Below are 18,615 nucleotides of genomic sequence, written 5' to 3' on the forward strand. Positions count from 1 at the left end.
TTTTCTGACTCAAAATCATATATTAGAATTCATATGATATAAAGGGTAAATAATCAAACTACCTTCGCGGAAATCATGATTAATATGAGTTGTGTATTTACCGTTCATACTTAAAATATACCGACCTAGTTAGTCGTGTAATTCTAAGATATTTTTACATGAGGGAACGTATAGAGAAACCTGCATAATAAGTCGGTATAGTTGTATACAGTTTATGGACCTTATGTCCTAAAATAAATATTGTTCGGTTAAAATAACCAGTTATAATCAATTGAAATGCTATTTATAGCACGATATGGATATGAATCGATGTTAACTTGGTGTCGACTTAACATGTATTTATATATACATAGGTATGTGCTGTTTATGATCATAAACAATGCTAGCAGGTAACGGACCAGTTAAATTATCAAGGACCGTTACGATGTCAAGTGAGTCAAGAACTATAGATAGCGTACTTAGACTGATGAATGCCGAGGGCTTTGTTATTGTTTTACTGTAGGAGTAGACACGTAAACTCAGCATCAAATGAATTGAGTAGTAAGCCGGAGTCGGACTAACAAGAAAAATAAATTGCAAGAAGTAAACTGTACATCACATCTATGCTGCAGTTGGTATAAGAAAAAAATAGTAGGTTGAAACTTTCAACCGGTACTAGCAAAACAAATAATTAGTAGGTTGAAATGTTCAACTGGTACTAGCAAAACAAATAGTAGGTTGAAACTTTCAACCGGTACTAGCAAAACAAATAATTAGCAGGTTGAAACTTTCAACCGGTACTAGCAAAACAAATAATTAGTAGGTTGAAACGTTCAACTGGTACTAGCAAAACAAATAATTAGTAGGTTGAAACGTTCAACTGGTACTAGCAAAACAAATAATTAGTAGGTTGAAACTTTCAACTGGTACTAGCAAAACAAATAATTAGTAGGTTGAAACGTTCAACTGGTACTAGTAAAACAAATAATTAGTAGGTTGGAACTTTCAACTGGTACTAGCAAAACAAATAATTAGTGGGTTGGAACTTTCAACTGGTACTAGCAAAACAAATAATTAGTAGGTTGGACCTTTCAACTGGTACTAGCAAAATAAATAATTAGTAGGTTGGAACTTTCAACTGGTACTAGCAAAACAAATAATTAGTAGGTTGGAACTTTCAACTGGTACTAGCAAAATAAATAAGTAGTAGGTTGAATGTTCAACTAGTACTAGCAAAACAAAAGGAATGATAAGCGAAATCATAACACTTACCTACGATACAAACAGAGAATAATTAGTAAGTTGAATGTTCAACTGGTACTAATACTAACAAACCAAAAGAGTCAAATGTACCTATTAGTAACTAGTCTAGTAGACGCGATAGTGGTGGTTGGTACTAACGATAGGACCTTTTGTTATAGGTCGTCCAAATTAGTACAACATAGTACTTAAAAGTAAACTGACGCGATATAGTGTTGGTTGGTACTAGCGATAGTATCTTGTTTTAGGTCATCCAAAATGTCCTAGATACCACCATTAGACGGATTCTTTAGCCCACCAAAACTTAATAGGGAGGCAAATAGTCATAAACTGACATTATGTTAGTATAGAGTGACCTCCTATTATGTAATGTATTTATTGAATTCGAAATTATATAATAAGCAGTTTAGTGCCTCTGCCTACTGTTCCAGTTAACTTAAGGCGTAGGTATAGATGGATGGCCTCGGGAATAGGCATATCTACTAATGTAGATTCAGGGTAGATTTCAATTATACACAAAAAAAAAATACGCCAGTTGGAAAACATTTCCTGTAAAGTATTACAATTTAACCTTCTTCTAACCTATACCCGTATCATAAATTTACTGCATTTTGCAGATGTTCGTATGGGTAAGAACTTAATGTATCAGCTTAAATAAAAACGAACAAAGTATATATAAAAATATATTATACGACGACTTAGACGGTATTCCGGTTAAAGATTATTGTAGCAATCCTGTTGGAACAGTTAGAAAACAGGTTAAATTATAGTTTAAGAGAAACAAGCACGTGATTAGGATAAGAGTAATAATGCATTCTGCGTAAGTATCCGTGGAAATTGTGGAACACAGAGGCATGCCTAAACTGCCCAAAACCTATAAATAGATGAGGATATACAATTCTTCAAAATCGTATATGACCAAGATTTCATATAATAAATCCCAATTCCAATCTATTTTAGAGCCGGAATACATGATTCTATAGAATAATAATCAGGGCAAAGCTCAATTACAAACCCAAGTACAACAGGTACGTATATAGACGCTGGGCCTGTTATAATACATCATGTCATGTAGTACCTAAAGTCAATGCTGTAAAAACTGAAGTGGCGATGCGGGGAGCCTTACACGGTGAGGAAGCACTGCTTACTTAACTAAACTACGAAACTATACCCAAGGCAACCATGACTAAGGTACTAACAGCAAAAACTCTAGTGACCAGCAGTTAACCTAATGTCTTGTAAATAGACATACGACTTTTGTCGGTTAACAGTGTAGATGACGAAGTCCCTTTTTAACTACCTAGGTAGTTGTTACACCTACTTAGATGAAGATGAGTGATGTGTGTGATGTGATGGCTAATTATAATTAAGTGTAATTAAAAAGGCACTTTACCGGAAAATATATTTCCTTATTTCAGTCACATGCATAAACTTACAATAATTAAGGATGCCAAAACTCTTAGGTATGCGGTTGAGACATATAAATACATTATAAATACATACGTTGATACATTAAAAATTGTACATAGTCTCAGAACCGATACATTAAATCAAAACAGAAACAAATAACTAAATACTGTGTGTAGGTAAGTACCTACACATTATAAAATAAAAACAATAAGTATTCGAATTAACCGTGATTTTGATCGCTCTTAATGACAGTTTGCCTGATTCTTAATTTTTGAGGCTAACTAATTAAGTAAAACTAGTAGATTAAAGTTGTAGCTTGAACCACTTCATTGATCTACCCAAGAGTACACATTTATTGTACTAATTGAGCACTAAGACTCAAAAGACCAAAAACCTAGGTCTTATCATTTAGAAACGTTAAACGTAACGATAAAATGGTAAAGTACCTAAACATTCGAACTGTACTCTGGTGTACTCAGTATTTCATGGGATCATGGTTAGATTAATGGAACTGCATTGGTTCGTTGGAAGATGTTTATTGAAGTTAAATGACATACTTACCAATGGCAGGATATAGGAAGCAGATATACAAGGTGTATACCTATGTTTCAGGTTTATAAAATATGTTGCAAGTAATTGAAATAAACCGAAGAAAAAGTGTATAAGTACAAATAATAATATTTATGTGCCAGACTGACAGTAATTATTGTGGAAATAATAATACAATACTCACTAGTTACACAATTCAATTGAAAAATCAGCTTTCAATTAGTAAGGTGTTACGTTATTTTCATAACATAAATTGTAATTATGATTCTTCGCATAAGTAAGTTGCTAGAATAATATTACATTCGATATTATATTTGCTGTGTTACTTTTTGAGCAATAAAATGAATAAAATAAATATTTGGATTAATTGATGTCAAGATTATATTATTCAAGTATTATAATTAAAGAACGATAATTAGATAAGTATGCAATGCAATTAATAATAATAATGGTCAAATAGGCAGGTAAATCTTAGTAGATACCTAACAAATTAATAATATATCAATCTATTTATATAGATTATTGTTTGCTTAACCTATTCACAAGTAAAACTAATCATACTTGACGTGGTACCTCTACAACGAATGTAACATTCCTACTTTATTTGACCTTGGATTATCTACAAGTATTTTAAATTGCATTATATATATTAAGATCATACAAGACAAGTAAAACTGAGTCAATCAGTTATTGCCAATAAGTAACTAATGTCCAAGACGCTTGGCAAGCTTACAATGTTATTGTACCTAAATCATGAAATAGGTATTAATTAGTAAAATATTGTATTGTATGCTAATGGAAATACCTGGAAATGTGTAAGCATCAAAAGGAAAATGTAGTAATTAAGGCGTTTAAAGTAAATCTTTGAGTTATAAGCAATTGAATAAAAAACTCAAAACTGCAAATAGGAAAAGGAGAGGGACTGACATCTAAGAAGAAATTGTAAAAGTAAAATAATAGTTTTACAGATTTAAAGGCTTGCTAGTGTTGGAAAATATTTATTATTTAACTGTTGTAAAATGAATACATCCACACCTCGCCGAGTTTCTTACGCCGGTTCTTCTCGGGTCTGAGGTTAACCTTTCCGAACCGGTGGTAGTATACCTAGATTGGAAAAATAAATTAACCTAGCGAGTATAAGATAATACGATTAACAATAGTTCACTATTGTTGCATGATGTACTATATGCCTAAGTTAACATATTAACAGTAACTATACGTTACTGTCTGCAACATAAATATGCGACGCACGTAATTGTATAAATAGCATGTAAGCAATAATAGCCTATAAATATGTTGTTTAGATTTACTTGCTCTCTCTATACTTGGATACCGAGAATATAACACATCTTCGGTAATGTCTCGTTTCACTTAATCTCCATTCGACCCTCCAACTACCAACTCATCAGATGGCGACCCATACCAGAAGAGGACCAGGAAAGCGAAGTCCACCACAGCGCATCGCATAGCAAAATGAGGATAGAAGTCAAGACAAGAAGATCACCCTAATGAAGATTCAAGTTGAAGAACCTATTTTTCAAGAAAGAAACTTCCTGCGCATTTTCAAGAAAGAACCTTCCTATTAAAACAGAACCCTCCCACACATTTTGAAAACGAAAGAGAAGAAAGAAAAAGATGACCAAGGGGAAAAACTCAAATTAAGAAAAAACGAAGAAAGAAGAAAGAAGAGCGTTGTCCAGGGTTATCCCGGCTCGCAATTCAAGAGGTGTCCAGGGTTATCCCGGCCCATATCAAGAGGTGTCCAGGGTTATCCCGGCCCATGCTCGAGGGAGTCCAGGGTTAGCCCGGCCCGTCATCGTCGTCGGAGCAGAGGCAGCCACATGCAGCGTCAGCGAGTGCCACATGGAGGTGCCAGCTCGCCAGCAGCGTCACGCGACCGCCCAGCCAGCGCGGAATGCAGCGTCGACATAACCTACTTACGGGGGTACATTGCCCGCTACTAATGTAAGTTAGATATAACTTTATCATTATGTTTTAATTGTTTCGTCGCGATATATAGGAAATGTTAGGTATCCTAATTTTAGCCGTTGTATGTTATTAACCGTAGCCGCAAATTTATTATGCTATCTGAGTTAGTGTCCATTCGTGAAAGGTTAAATAAATTAAGAGAAGATATTGTAAAGTTAGGTCCAGAGAGGCGACGGAAAGAAATAGGTAGAAAGAAACTAGACGAATCAAACGAATTATATAATCGCGCGGCGGATATTGTGTCTCAGTTACAGAAGCAAACGGAAAAATATAAAATTTCAGAATTAGAGTTAGCTAATAAGCATATAAACGATATTGCCGACACTTACAGTAGGATAAAGATAGCATTAAATTATTTTGATACAGAATCTCAAACAGACGGAAAAATGGCTAAGCCCAGTTTTGATGTCAAGACGGCCATCGCCTTGTTGCCCGTCATGACGGGGCAGGAGGATACCACTAAACAATTAATAGACGGTATTCTAATGTACAGTTCCATTATTAATAGCGAAACTCAACAGGTTTTAATAGACTTCGTCCTAAAAACAAGACTTTCATCTAGCGCTAAGCTCAGATTAAAGACGTCATATAGTAGCGTAGAATTACTTGTCACGGATATGCGCACATTTTTACTACCTAAAAAATCGTCCGAATCGATTCAGGCTCAACTATACAGAGCTAGGCAAGGTAGGAGAACTATAGAGGCATTCGGAGCCGAGATCGAGGATCTTTTCGTCAACCTGACCATATCTCAGGCCGACGGTAACAATAGCAGGTACGATATACTTCGTCCGCTGAACGAGAAATCAGCCATTAAACGATTTGCAGACGGTCTAGCAGACCCAAAATTAAGCACAATAATATCATCTAGGCAATTTACGTCATTGCCCGAAGCAATCAGGATGGCCATTGACGAGCACAGCTCATCACCACAACAGGATCAGGTCCTACATTATGGACGGGGACATTCTCGTAATAATTACGGGAACCGGAATACCCACTCTGCGCGTTACAATTGGAATAAGGGCAGAGATTTTAACACAGGAAATAAAAATACATTCGGGACACGGTATTATTCCAATAATAACCGTAACACAGGTATTTCGCAACACGTCTCGACAAATAGAGTTAAACGACCGGACAATTTCGCTGACCGTGCAGCTACAGTCCACCGACCTGCGCGCGCGCCCACTCGCCCGAATACGCGTGCGCAGCACATGCAGCCGTCACACGATAATGTAAAACCTAACAGGCAGTTTTTTCGTGACTAATATGAATAGCGCAATATTTAGTTATAATAAAGATAATTATAGCACAGTAACTTGTAGTATAGGTAAAACATATAAATTAAAACTCTTGGCCGACAGCGGAGCAGGCCTGTGTGCTATTAGGTACGAATATTTACAAAACAAACCCGATCTTTTCAGACAAATACAAGGACATAGCATTACTATTAAGGGAGTATGCGGAGATTTAACTTCAGAAGGATATATATATTTAGACTTAGACTTTAACGGTTTCATTTGCGAAGAAAAGTTTCATGTTTTTAAGAATATGCAATGCGCAGCCCAAGCAATTTTAGGGGAAGAATTTTTCAAACGTTACGATGCAGATATAAGTTATAAACGCAATGCATTAATTTTAGAGGACCGAGGTCAGTCCGTTTCGATACCTATGCAAGTACATTTAAATAATACGTATGTCCATAATATACCTCCGCGATGCGAAGTTATGACTCACATTACGTCACAACTGGTAGACGACTGTGTAGTACTAGCCCAGGAAATGCAAGCAGGCGTTTTTGTAGCAGGTGTCATTTCAAGACCAGACAAAGGTCAAATACCCGTACGGATATTGAATACGACTGATAAGCCAGTTACTTTAGATTTATCAAAGTTGAAGGTAAACCGATTATGTAATTTTGATATTTGCAATTTTGACACAGGAAAAATTAGCGTCAATAGAGTAAAAACCTTATTAGATCTTTTAAATTTACACACTTATTTAAACAAAGAGGAACAATTAAGTATAGAACAAATTTGTGCAAAATACGCAGATGTTTTTCATCTGCCAGGCGACAAGCTTACCACAACAAACTTGCTGGAGCACAAAATTAACTTAAAAGAAAATACAAGCCCAGTATACGTAAAACCTTACAGGATACCACATGCCTTACGCAAAGAACTTCAAACGCAGATCCAAGATATGCTAGACAACGACATAATAGAAGAGACTACTTCCGAGTGGTCCAGCCCAGTTTTGCTTGTTCCTAAAAAGAGTGATAAGTTAGGAGAAAAGAAATGGAGATTGGTTGTCGACTACAGGCAACTAAATAATAGAATACAGGATGATAAATTCCCATTGCCCAACATAACAGAAATATTAGATTCCCTAGCAGGTAGTATATATTTTTCAAAGCTCGATCTTTCCCAAGGTTATTACCAACTAGCTTTAGACAAGGAATCCCGGAAATACACCGCGTTTACTACCGATAAGATGTATTCAATGAAGAGATGTCCCATGGGACTCCGAACAAGCGGTAGTGTTTTCTCAAGACTTATGACCATAGCCATGTCCGGATTAAATTACAAACAATGTTTCATATACTTAGACGATTGCATTGTCATAGGTAAATCCATAACGTCACATAATCATAACCTCACTCAAGTTTTAGAACGTTTGAGGAGCGCGAATCTTAAACTAAATCCATTAAAATGCGAATTTTTACGTAAAGAGATAATGTATTTAGGGCACAAAATAACTTCAAAGGGAGTAGAGCCCGACCCAGCGAAAGTAGATGCATTAACCAAATACCCAAGACCAACGAATACAGACGAGGTCAAAAGATTCGTAGCATTTGCCAATTATTATAGACGGTTTATTCCAAATTTCGCGAACATAGCTTATCCTTTAAACCAGCTTTCTAAGAAAAACGCAGTTTTTAACTGGTCTACAGAGTGTGAAGCAGCATTTTTAAAATTAAAAAATATTCTTACGAGTCCACAAGTTTTAGACTATCCAGATTTTTCAGAAAATAACATTTTTACGCTACATACAGATGCATCAAAAATAGGATTAGGTGCAGTACTATCAAATTCCAACGGAAAAGTAGTCGCGTACGCAAGTCGAAATCTTAAGCCAGCCGAGACGCGATACCCAATCATAGATTTGGAATTACTTGCCATAGTTTGGTCGACAAGACATTTTAGACCCTATCTCTTTGGGAAAAGGTTTAAAATTGTCACCGACCATAAACCATTGATTTATCTTTTTGGAATGACTGATCCCTCGAGTAGATTAACCAAATTTAGGTTGTGTTTAGAAGAATTCAATTTTGATATTGAGTACATTCCGGGGCGAAACAATGCAGCTGCAGACGCATTGAGTCGTTTACCGATGAATAGTGAAGATTTAAAAAATATTAGAACACACGTTGTATCAGTCATGACCAGAGCTCAAACACGGAAACTGCGCGCGCAACAAACTTGCGATCAAGGTGACTTAGCGACAGATGTACCCGCAAACAATAGGCTTGATCAACCTAGAGTTGTGGAAATCATCAAAGCACCAAAAAATTGTATTGAACTCATATTAAGTTCCGATTACAAATTAAGTAAGACATGTCAAAATAAAATAATGAGTAGTAAAGGAAATTTTGAGTACGTACCAAGCGAATCATGCATATATCTAACTTCCCGATCGTTATCTACCGTAGGCGTGTTAGCGAGGGAATTAGAAGAATTTTGCAAGAAGCAACGCATAAATGAAGTTATAATAATAAAAAATAAACAAAATGCGCAAGAAATAAACGAATTTTTAGCTAGCTACAAATGTGATATTTCTAGGATCCTAGTAACGAAAGGTGTCACGAAAGTATACGATAATGAGGAAATAAGAGTTATTTTAAACGATTTCCATCTATTACCCACCAGTGGCCACGCGGGGGTTAATAGAATGCTCAATAATATTAAACGTCATTACTTCTGGCCAAGAATGAGCCACGATGTATACGAATACGTAAAGAAATGTGCACATTGTCAACACAACAAACACACTAATAAATACACTAAGGAGCCAATGGTGATAACTACAACGCCAAGTTCATCCTTCGAAAGAGTTTCTTTAGACATTCTAGGACCTTTAGAAGTAGACAATTTTAACTATAAGTACGTATTAACAGTTCAGTGTGAACTGACTAAGTTCGTCGAAGCATATCCTTTAGAGAGGAAAGACACTGAGTCTGTAAGTAAAGCATTTGTAAATAATTTTATTTTAAGATATGGCGTACCAAGCGACGTTATAACGGATCAAGGTACCGAATTTATGTCCAGTGTTTTTAGCGATATTTGTAGATTATTAGGTATAAATAAGCTACACTCGACTGCTTATCACCACGAAACTATAGGAGCACTCGAGAACACGCACAAGAACCTAGGAGCTTACCTTAGGATACAATGTAGTAATAACCGCACAGACTGGAGTACCTGGTTAAGCTATTGGTGTTTTTCGTATAATACCACCGTACATACCGAGACGCAATATACGCCATTCGAATTAGTTTTCGGCAAACACTGTCGTTTACCGAATAATTTAATTTCTTCTGTCGACCCTCTCTATAATTACGATAGTTATCCTAAAGAATTTAAGTATAGGTTACAAAGAGCTCAGTCAGAAGCTAAAAATAATTTAATGTCTAGTAAAGTAAATAGAAAAGTAATGTATGATAAGAAAATGAATTCTGTACAATATAAACCAGGAGACTTAATACTTTTAAAAAACCAAGTAGGCGATAAATTAGACTCTATTTATAATGGACCTTACAAGGTCATAGAAGATATGTCACCAAATGTTAAGATATTAAAAAATAATCAGGTTTATATAACTCATAAAAATAACACTAAGATGTATATTGAAACTAAGTAATAACTAGCAACTATTATATTATATTATAATTAAAAAAAAAATGTAAATGCAACTGCGTGTGTCACATTTTTTTTTTCTTCCTTTGTGGGGGTGAAGAGTAACTTTCCAGGGAGGTGTACTATATGCCTAAGTTAACATATTAACAGTAACTATACGTTACTGTCTGCAACATAAATATGCGACGCACGTAATTGTATAAATAGCATGTAAGCAATAATAGCCTATAAATATGTTGTTTAGATTTACTTGCTCTCTCTATACTTGGATACCGAGAATATAACACATCTTCGGTAATGTCTCGTTTCACTTAATCTCCATTCGACCCTCCAACTACCAACTCATCAGAATGATAAATATATAAAGTAAAATAAATAAATCGTTATAAAAAGGGAGAGATATGACGATTACACAATAAACAGTACGACGCAACTACCCGCTAGCTTCACTCCGTAGAGAAGTGTCATGGCGTGCGGGTGGCTGGCGGAGTGCACGAGCAATAACAGTTGTTTCATTTGATCACCCAGTACACAACGGAGCCTGGACGTCACAGTAGACATATAAACGAACCCTTGGCAAATTTTCTCCATTCCGATATGTTATTAAACACAACGGCCGCTATTAACTCGAATAAATTGGTATAAACAAAGAAACTACCTCAAATGATCCAAATTATAAATTGAAATAATTAATTATGTGATCAAATGCATTTCAAAACTTGCGAAATACGTCTATTGTGCGGTAGCAACAATATAGCTCAGTATATCCCCTAATGGTGTCAAACTACATAAATAATGCCGTAGGTACTTACCTAATTGGCTATTTGAACATATTCCTTTTAAATGATTCCCCTGAGTGCTAAAAGATTAGAATTTTACCATTCTGTCGTCAGGATTGTCTCATTCTATCAAGTATGTAAGTGCGAAAATGACACACAAATCACACAATACGACGATATAACGATCAGTTGTAATAGCGGCTTTATTACTAGAGCTAGCAGATCCAAGATCAGCTACAGTCCTTAGTGATGATCGGTTAATGGGTATTCGTAATCGTCATCATAATAAGCAATCGAATTAAAACATAATACGTACCTAGTTTAAAAATATTAACCTGGCCGTTCAGTAAATGGACAATCAATCAAATAGGAATTTTGTTACTACAGTGAAACCTGGATAAGTGAGACTTCAAGGGACGAGCAGATTTGTCTCACTTAAAGAGGTATTCCACTTACCCAGGCTCTCAGTTAGCCAGGTACAAATACATTTCTGTCTCATTTACAGAGGGTCCCATTAATAGAGGTGAGAATAGAGGATATATCTCAGTTATAGAGGTGGTTAATAAGGTATTTTGTAATGATCTTTTAATGTTTAGGTAAAATAATCCTTGTCCCTAAATATTTTATAAGTCTGTTTAAATATTTCTTTGACTTTATTTTGAATGATTTTCCAAAGGATAGATTTTTTCAATTAAATTTGATACGGAATTCATCGCGTCTTAGAAATTTATTAAATGAACATTTGTTTATTCTTGTTACTTATCAAGATTTCAGCTTTCGTTTCGATAGTTTTAACTACATAAAGTAACAAAATGAAACTTGAAGTCGTTTAGACACAATTAAGCAAATGCGGAATTTGTGGATAGACTAAGAGTTAGTAAGAATACGGAAATAGATCAATAAAGTCCAAGTTAGAGAGGTCATAGATTGACGTTATCTCAGATACAGAGCTAATTCGTATAAAATTCTAAAAATCTTATAAATATAGTCTCAGTAAAAGAGGTAAAATACACTCTCTGTCTCAATTATAGAGGTAAATGTGACTACAAAATCACAACAACTAATCCCAGTTATAGAGGTTCGTTTTATCTCACTAACAGAGGTAATTCAGTGCTAAAGTGTCGGGACCGCACCATGAGTCCCATCAGCTATAGAGGTTTCTCACTTATCCAGGTCCCACTTAACCAGGTTTCACTGTATATAAAACTAGACTTTACTGTTCTATCAGTAAACGGTATAATTTAAAGAATGTATGACTTGCAGTGTGACATACATCGATGTTATTTTAATGTTCATACTCGTAGTTGGTAATAAGTGCTTACAATACATTTAGGTATTTTCATTCCATCGAAATAAACATAAACTTAATTTTCAACTGCCTATGTGTTAGATCAAATGCGTAATTGATTTCACTTTGCACCTTTGTATAAAGGTTACTGTTTATTCTAAACTTTCTTTTGTTATCCACGTGACTGTATTTTTCGTAGATTGAGCATTACCATTTCAATTAATTGTAGTGATGCAACCTTTTTCACTTGTAATGGTGTCCGGTATTTAAATAAAAGAAATCGTCATACCTGTGGGTTTTCCAACGTTCTTACCACTTCTGACTATTAACTGTCCTTGGTTAAATAAGACAGCATCCTTTTAAAAACAGTGATTTGTATTTCCATTATTCCGATACATTGATTTTTCTTTAAATATCTATCGTATCGACTCTTGAGTTTAGCTCCGATCGTCTAATGGCCGCCTGCGCACCCTACCGCCATTTTCTGGTAAAAACTCAACTACTACCCTTTTAATTTTACAATTTGATTTTATGAGTTTTGGGAGAATGCTAACACTAGTATACAATATATTAAATCTGTAGGCGAAAGCATGTCAATATAATATAGTAATATAGTGTTCGCATTCGTAAACAATTTACTGAGCGAACATTGCATAGTATGAATGTACCATTTTTTATTCAAAACATGAAATGTAAGTAATATCTACATATTACTATAACGTCTATAACCTTTGGATTTTGGATTAGTCATATAACTGGGTTAAAGGTCATTTTGTGATTTATTTATAGCTCCGTACTTATTTTATCCGTAATTAGTTTATTCTAAAAAGAAGGTAGTTGTAACAAGTGATTTCGTACGAACGCAAAGATTACTTACTTAGTATATTTCTTAGGTAATGAGTTTATCACGCTAAATGAAAATACGATTTCAAATTAAAGTTTACCAGCCATGTCAAGAATTGTAAACGAGACTAGACTTGCCGTGCCGAAAAAACATTCATTTTTCGCTCGGGGGTACGGCGGCGGCCGGCAGTACAAATAATGTTTTAATTCTATAAGGTAATTCCCCCTATTAACGACCCCATTAAAATTGGCATTCATTACCGCGGTATGTATAAAATAGCGTTTAATAAGAAAGCTTATTAACTTTCTTTGAATCTAAGAACACAGAAATAAAGCCTTATCTTTTGACTGTCGAATAAGTATAACACTACTAAGAAAACATCACGCAAAAAAGTCGAAAATCGTAAACTAGCGCATAAGGAGCGCAAGATTTGGTTGCTCCATACTAACACGCAACACCTCAAGTAAGTAAACGAGTATTCTATTTAGTGATTAGCGTAATAATGGTAAATATTATGAAAAGACTAAGACTTGAGATTGATTCTTAGTTATTATCTTTATGATTCCCAAATACTTTATTTGCGATATTTGCTCGCCAATAGGAAAAAAATAGGAAATTAAAAACCTCGGTGTTAGGTTCCATTTTCTTTGTGTGACACCTAATTTCGAGGTATACCTCGGTAATAACGGAAACGGTATTTTAGATTCGAGCGATCTTATATTCATATATAAATGCACATTTCCTTGACTTTTGATGTTATTGAAATATTTAACCACCTATAAAGCTAAAGAGTTATTAACGTGGTATGAAATCTATGCAAGAACTCTTAATTTCGGTTACAATTTTAGACACCTTCTCAGACGTTTTCTTAGAAACCCTTATATGAGAAACTCGTTCAAGTATTCATATAAAAACAGAAGTATGGATATAAAGTTAATTTTAACCATTGTTTTGTAATATTTGGAATCATCTATATTGATTGTATTAAAAAAATACGAGATAACTATTTATTTTTATTAGTCGTAAATGCGTTTTTAAATTATTTGAATTGAACCGTTTAACGATGGTTAGAAAAGACATCACTCGGTAATAAGCTGTATGAGAACCTAATACAGACCCAAAACTTTAATGTAGGTACCGTTGCACACAATATTGTTTCAAAGGCAGCAAACATAAAAGGATATATGTAATTATAAATAAAGTCAAAGTAAATATTGGTTTTTAGATCTTTGCCTAGAAGTTAGCATTTTTTTTATACAACACTTGGCTATTGTGATCATATTATAGAATCATATAGGATTATATAGACGTGCTGGAGTAGAAAAATAAATTTTATGTTATTTTAATAACAAAATAGACACACAAACATACAACATTAACTTACACAGATCTTGTATATTTATATTGTGTAAAATAGAATTGTGATAGCTTAAACTTTTTGGCGCAACTTGCCCTCAATGTCCGGTTGAAATAATTAAGTACCTATTTATTTAACGTAGAGAGGTAATAAATTAAACAAGAATTTCGACAGCATCACACTTGCTCGTAAAGGGTAACCCACGATGTTATTAGCGTTAAAGGAACCAACTATTTTTATAATTTAAATTCATTTTAAGTCTTATAATATGAAAAGCGTACTGTACTGAATACCTATACCATTTTTTATTCATTATTGTCAAATAAATATTATTTATCATAATTATGGAACTAAAAATGTGACGGGTTATCCACCCTCGTAAAGAGGAACCCACATCCGCGGTATTTGGGTAACAGTGGTCCATTACCACGGTAATAGGCGATTTCGACATGTTAGTTTTGATAATTATTTTTTCCTTTATAAGTTTCTAAAACAAGGCTAGAAACTAAAATAATATAACCTGTAATTAACAAACTAACATAAAAAAATATGTCTTGGTTCATACACCGCCGGTTTATGCTTAATTTTTGGCTCTTTTTGGAAAACTTGCTTAACCCCCTCGTTAATAGGGGTACTTACCTTAATTATTATCATTCAGCGCTCAATATACATTGATTTAGATTTCATTTATTTGCAATAAACATGGTACAGTGGTTCTTATGCTATTTTTATTAGGTAACACATGATTAACTACAAAGTAGCATGCAAATTTACACCTTAAACTCTAGGACATACAATACATTAAGCAAAATAGACAGGTATATACAAAACAATTCAAATGTCAATGTTAAAGCTAAGAAATTTAATTAATTAAAGGAACCGTCAATTTAAAATTTCATTAATATTATACAAGGTTTGTCCATGTAGCCATTTATAGAGCCTTGGTTTTAGTGCTTTGGCATTCAACTCTTTAAGGTGTTCAGGCAATTTGTTAAAAAGCTTAACACACATTTTGAGACAACTTTTACTGTAGAGTGCTAGTTTTGGAGTAACGTCTAATACGAGTCTGTTAGGGTCTCTACGAGGACGCTGGTTCAGGTCAGCTGCCTTTTTAAAAAGATGCTTATTTTTGCTGACAAACATACATATTTCGTACATATATAGTGCGGGTAGCGGTAGTAAGCCAAGATTATTAAACATAGGTTTACAACTTTCCCAAGGTGGGAGACCGCAAATTGCTCGAACACATTTTTTTTGGGCGATAAAAAGCCTATCCTTATCGGTGCTATTGCCCCAAGCTAGGACACCATATCGTAGCGTGGATTCTACGTATGCTCGGTATGTTGAAATTGCGGTAGCGACGGTTGTAACTTTCCGTACTTGTTTAAGTGCGTAAACAAACTTATTGATTTTGCTACATACGATTTGTACATGTGCCTTCCAGTTCAAGTTTTCATCTATTGTTAAACCTAAAAATTTTGTTTGTGTTACTTTCTCTATTCGTGTAACATTCAGATGAGGTATATTTTTGTTGAACATGATATATTTTGATTTACTCAAATTGATGTTTAAGTTGTTAATATGGAGCCATTTAATAATTACTTCTATCGTTCTATTAATGTCAGATTCATGTTCTTCTATTGTATTACTATTAACTATACTATTTTCGGATGTCACAATTACAGATATGTCGTCAGCAAATAAGATAAATTGATGATGAGTTATTTCAGTTATGTCATTTACGTATAACAAGAAGAGTATAGGGCCCAATATACTCCCCTGTGGTACGCCGTACTTATTTAATTTGTACTCGGAGTTGTAGTTCCTTTTTTCATTATTTTCGTCAACTTTAGATATTTCAACACACTGCAATCTGTTACTCAGATATGAGGATATCCACTGGAGTGGCAGCCCTCTTATTCCATATTTTTCTAATTTATTTAAAAGCAGGTCATGAGAAACGAGATCGAAGGCTTTCGATAAATCAAAGAAAAGCCCTGTGGTTATTCTGTTATTATTTATACTATTTAATATCGACCTGATCAGGGAATAGATCGCCAGTGTTGTTGACTTATCTTTCTGAAAGCCAAATTGATGTTTATTAATGATTTGGAACTTTGTACAAAAGTCTAAAAGTCGTTTATACATACATTTTTCTAATATTTTAGACAGTATAGGTATTAGAGTGATAGGACGGTAGTTATTTATATTATCTTTCTCATTCTTTTTAAACAATGGCTTTACAATTGATAATTTTAATACATCTGGAAAGGTTCCAGAGGCGAATGAAAAATTGATTAAATGGGTTAATATTGGAACTATTTCATTGATGCATGACTTTATAATTTTTGTGTTGATACCGTCGTATCCCTCGGAGTTAGTGTTATTTAGGGACATGATTTCCAATCTGACTTCATTTTCTGACATTGGTTTTAAGAACATAGAGTTGGCATTTGAATTATTTAAGGTACAAGTTGACGTAGTTGCGTGTGTTTTTACGGCCAAGTTAATATAATAATCATTAAATGCAGAAGCCATGGCCGTTGGATCTGTTATTATGTTGTCATCAACTTTAATCTGTTCAATATAATCACTGGGTACCGAACCTGAAATCTGATTCTTTACAACCAACCATGACGCTCTACATTTATTTTTGCTTCTGTTTATAAACCGTATATTAGCCTTCTTTTTTGAATCAAAAATACATCGTTTAAGTATGCTGGAGTACGTGATATATTTAACTTTGTTCTGTGTATTCTTTTCTTTATAATATTGAAATCTCAGTTTGCGTTTAGTTATACAACTCCTTCTAAGTCCTTTACTTATCCAATTACGTTTCCATTTGTTTCCAATATTTACCTTTGAGCGTATTTTAGGAAAACAGAGATTATACAATAGACAAAAAAGGTCATGAAATGCCGTGAATGCTAGATTAAAGATCGGTTCTTCATACACATCTGTCCATAACAAATTCTGTAAGCAATGTTTAAATTTATTAATATTAGCTAGGTTAAAGTCACGCTTATGAATAAAATACGGCGTGATACTATTACAGCCATTGTTTTCCATAGGAAAACTCAGAAGTTGTGATGTGTCATGGTCTGAGAGGTACAGCGGCAGTAATGTTGAGGTTGCGTTTTGGATGTTGCTTAGTATGTGATCAATACATGTGGACTTTCGCGTGGGCTCATTAATATGAATTATTAAATTATAATTTCGACAAACATCTTTAAAGTCTCTCGTAAGCTTACTTTCAATTAGAGTGTTAATGTTTAAATCACCCGCTAGAACAATTCTTGAGTTATTATATTTGTTATGTATATCATGCAGCATATAGTCTAACTTTTTTAAAAATAAGGAGGGATTCGAAGAGGGCGTTCTATAAACACAGATGATTATAAGTTTGTTTGACAGTATTTCGATTCCGCAGACTTCGAAAGCCATTTCGGTAGCGTATTGCTTTAGATGTGTAAGCTCCTTACAATTTAATCCAATTTTAGCTAGGATACAACTACCACCTCTTTGCTTCTCTCTACAGAAGCTAGCCACCATTGTATAACCTTCTATGGATAGGTAGTTTTCATGCCCTGCTTTAAGAAACGTTTCTGATAAGCATAAAACATCTAAGTCACAATTTGCTTCTTTTAATTCTTGAATAGTTAGTTCTAATATTTCTTGTTTTGATAAAACACTAGCTATGTTTTGGTGAAGTATTTTGAAACTGTTGTCCTTAGCTATGGTCTCTACTAAAGGATTAGTGGCCACGAAAAAATTTCTTTACAATAGGAAAATAATATAATATGGAACCCTTACTGATTTCCGGAGTAGGGGTCTTAGGTATCTGAGGTGATGTGTGTGAGCTGTCGGCCGATATGTGAGCATTGCTTTTTCGAATACAATAATATGGAATTGTGCCCTTTGCTGGTTCCGTTTTACTGACTGGAGGTTTTATACATATTAAAATTACTCACCCTACTTCATCAATCGAAACACACACACAGATATTTAGAGGAACACTATTTTGGCGAAAATACGTGTGACTCGGACTAACACAAAAACATGTAATGACGGGTATCTGAGGAGCGGTGTAGGAGCGGGATGGCGGGAGATGATAACGTAGCGAGTGAGAGGGACAGTGCGAACTTGTTTTTTAAATATTATATCTCTAAAATGTGTGACAAGGACGGCATGATTCCATGTACTGCTGCTCAGTAAATTATATTGTTGTCTTGGAAAAGTTG

General features: G+C 34.4%; 1 protein-coding gene across 1 annotated transcript; it reads left to right on the forward strand.

Annotated features, from left to right (window-relative positions):
• Positions 1 to 5,217: 5,217 nt before the first annotated feature.
• On the forward strand, positions 5,218 to 17,933 carry LOC134805644 (uncharacterized). The gene is made up of 3 exons (XM_063778915.1): positions 5,218 to 6,159; positions 7,262 to 7,585; positions 17,875 to 17,933. The coding sequence occupies exons 1-3, from the start codon at positions 5,280 to 5,282 to the stop codon at positions 17,931 to 17,933; spliced, it is 1,263 nt and encodes a 420-aa protein (XP_063634985.1). The 5' UTR covers positions 5,218 to 5,279.
• The last annotated feature ends 682 nt before the right edge of the window (positions 17,934 to 18,615 follow it).

Source organism: Cydia splendana, unplaced genomic scaffold (assembly GCF_910591565.1).
Source record: "Cydia splendana unplaced genomic scaffold, ilCydSple1.2 scaffold_47_ctg1, whole genome shotgun sequence".
Taxonomy (NCBI): Eukaryota; Metazoa; Arthropoda; class Insecta; order Lepidoptera; family Tortricidae; genus Cydia; species Cydia splendana.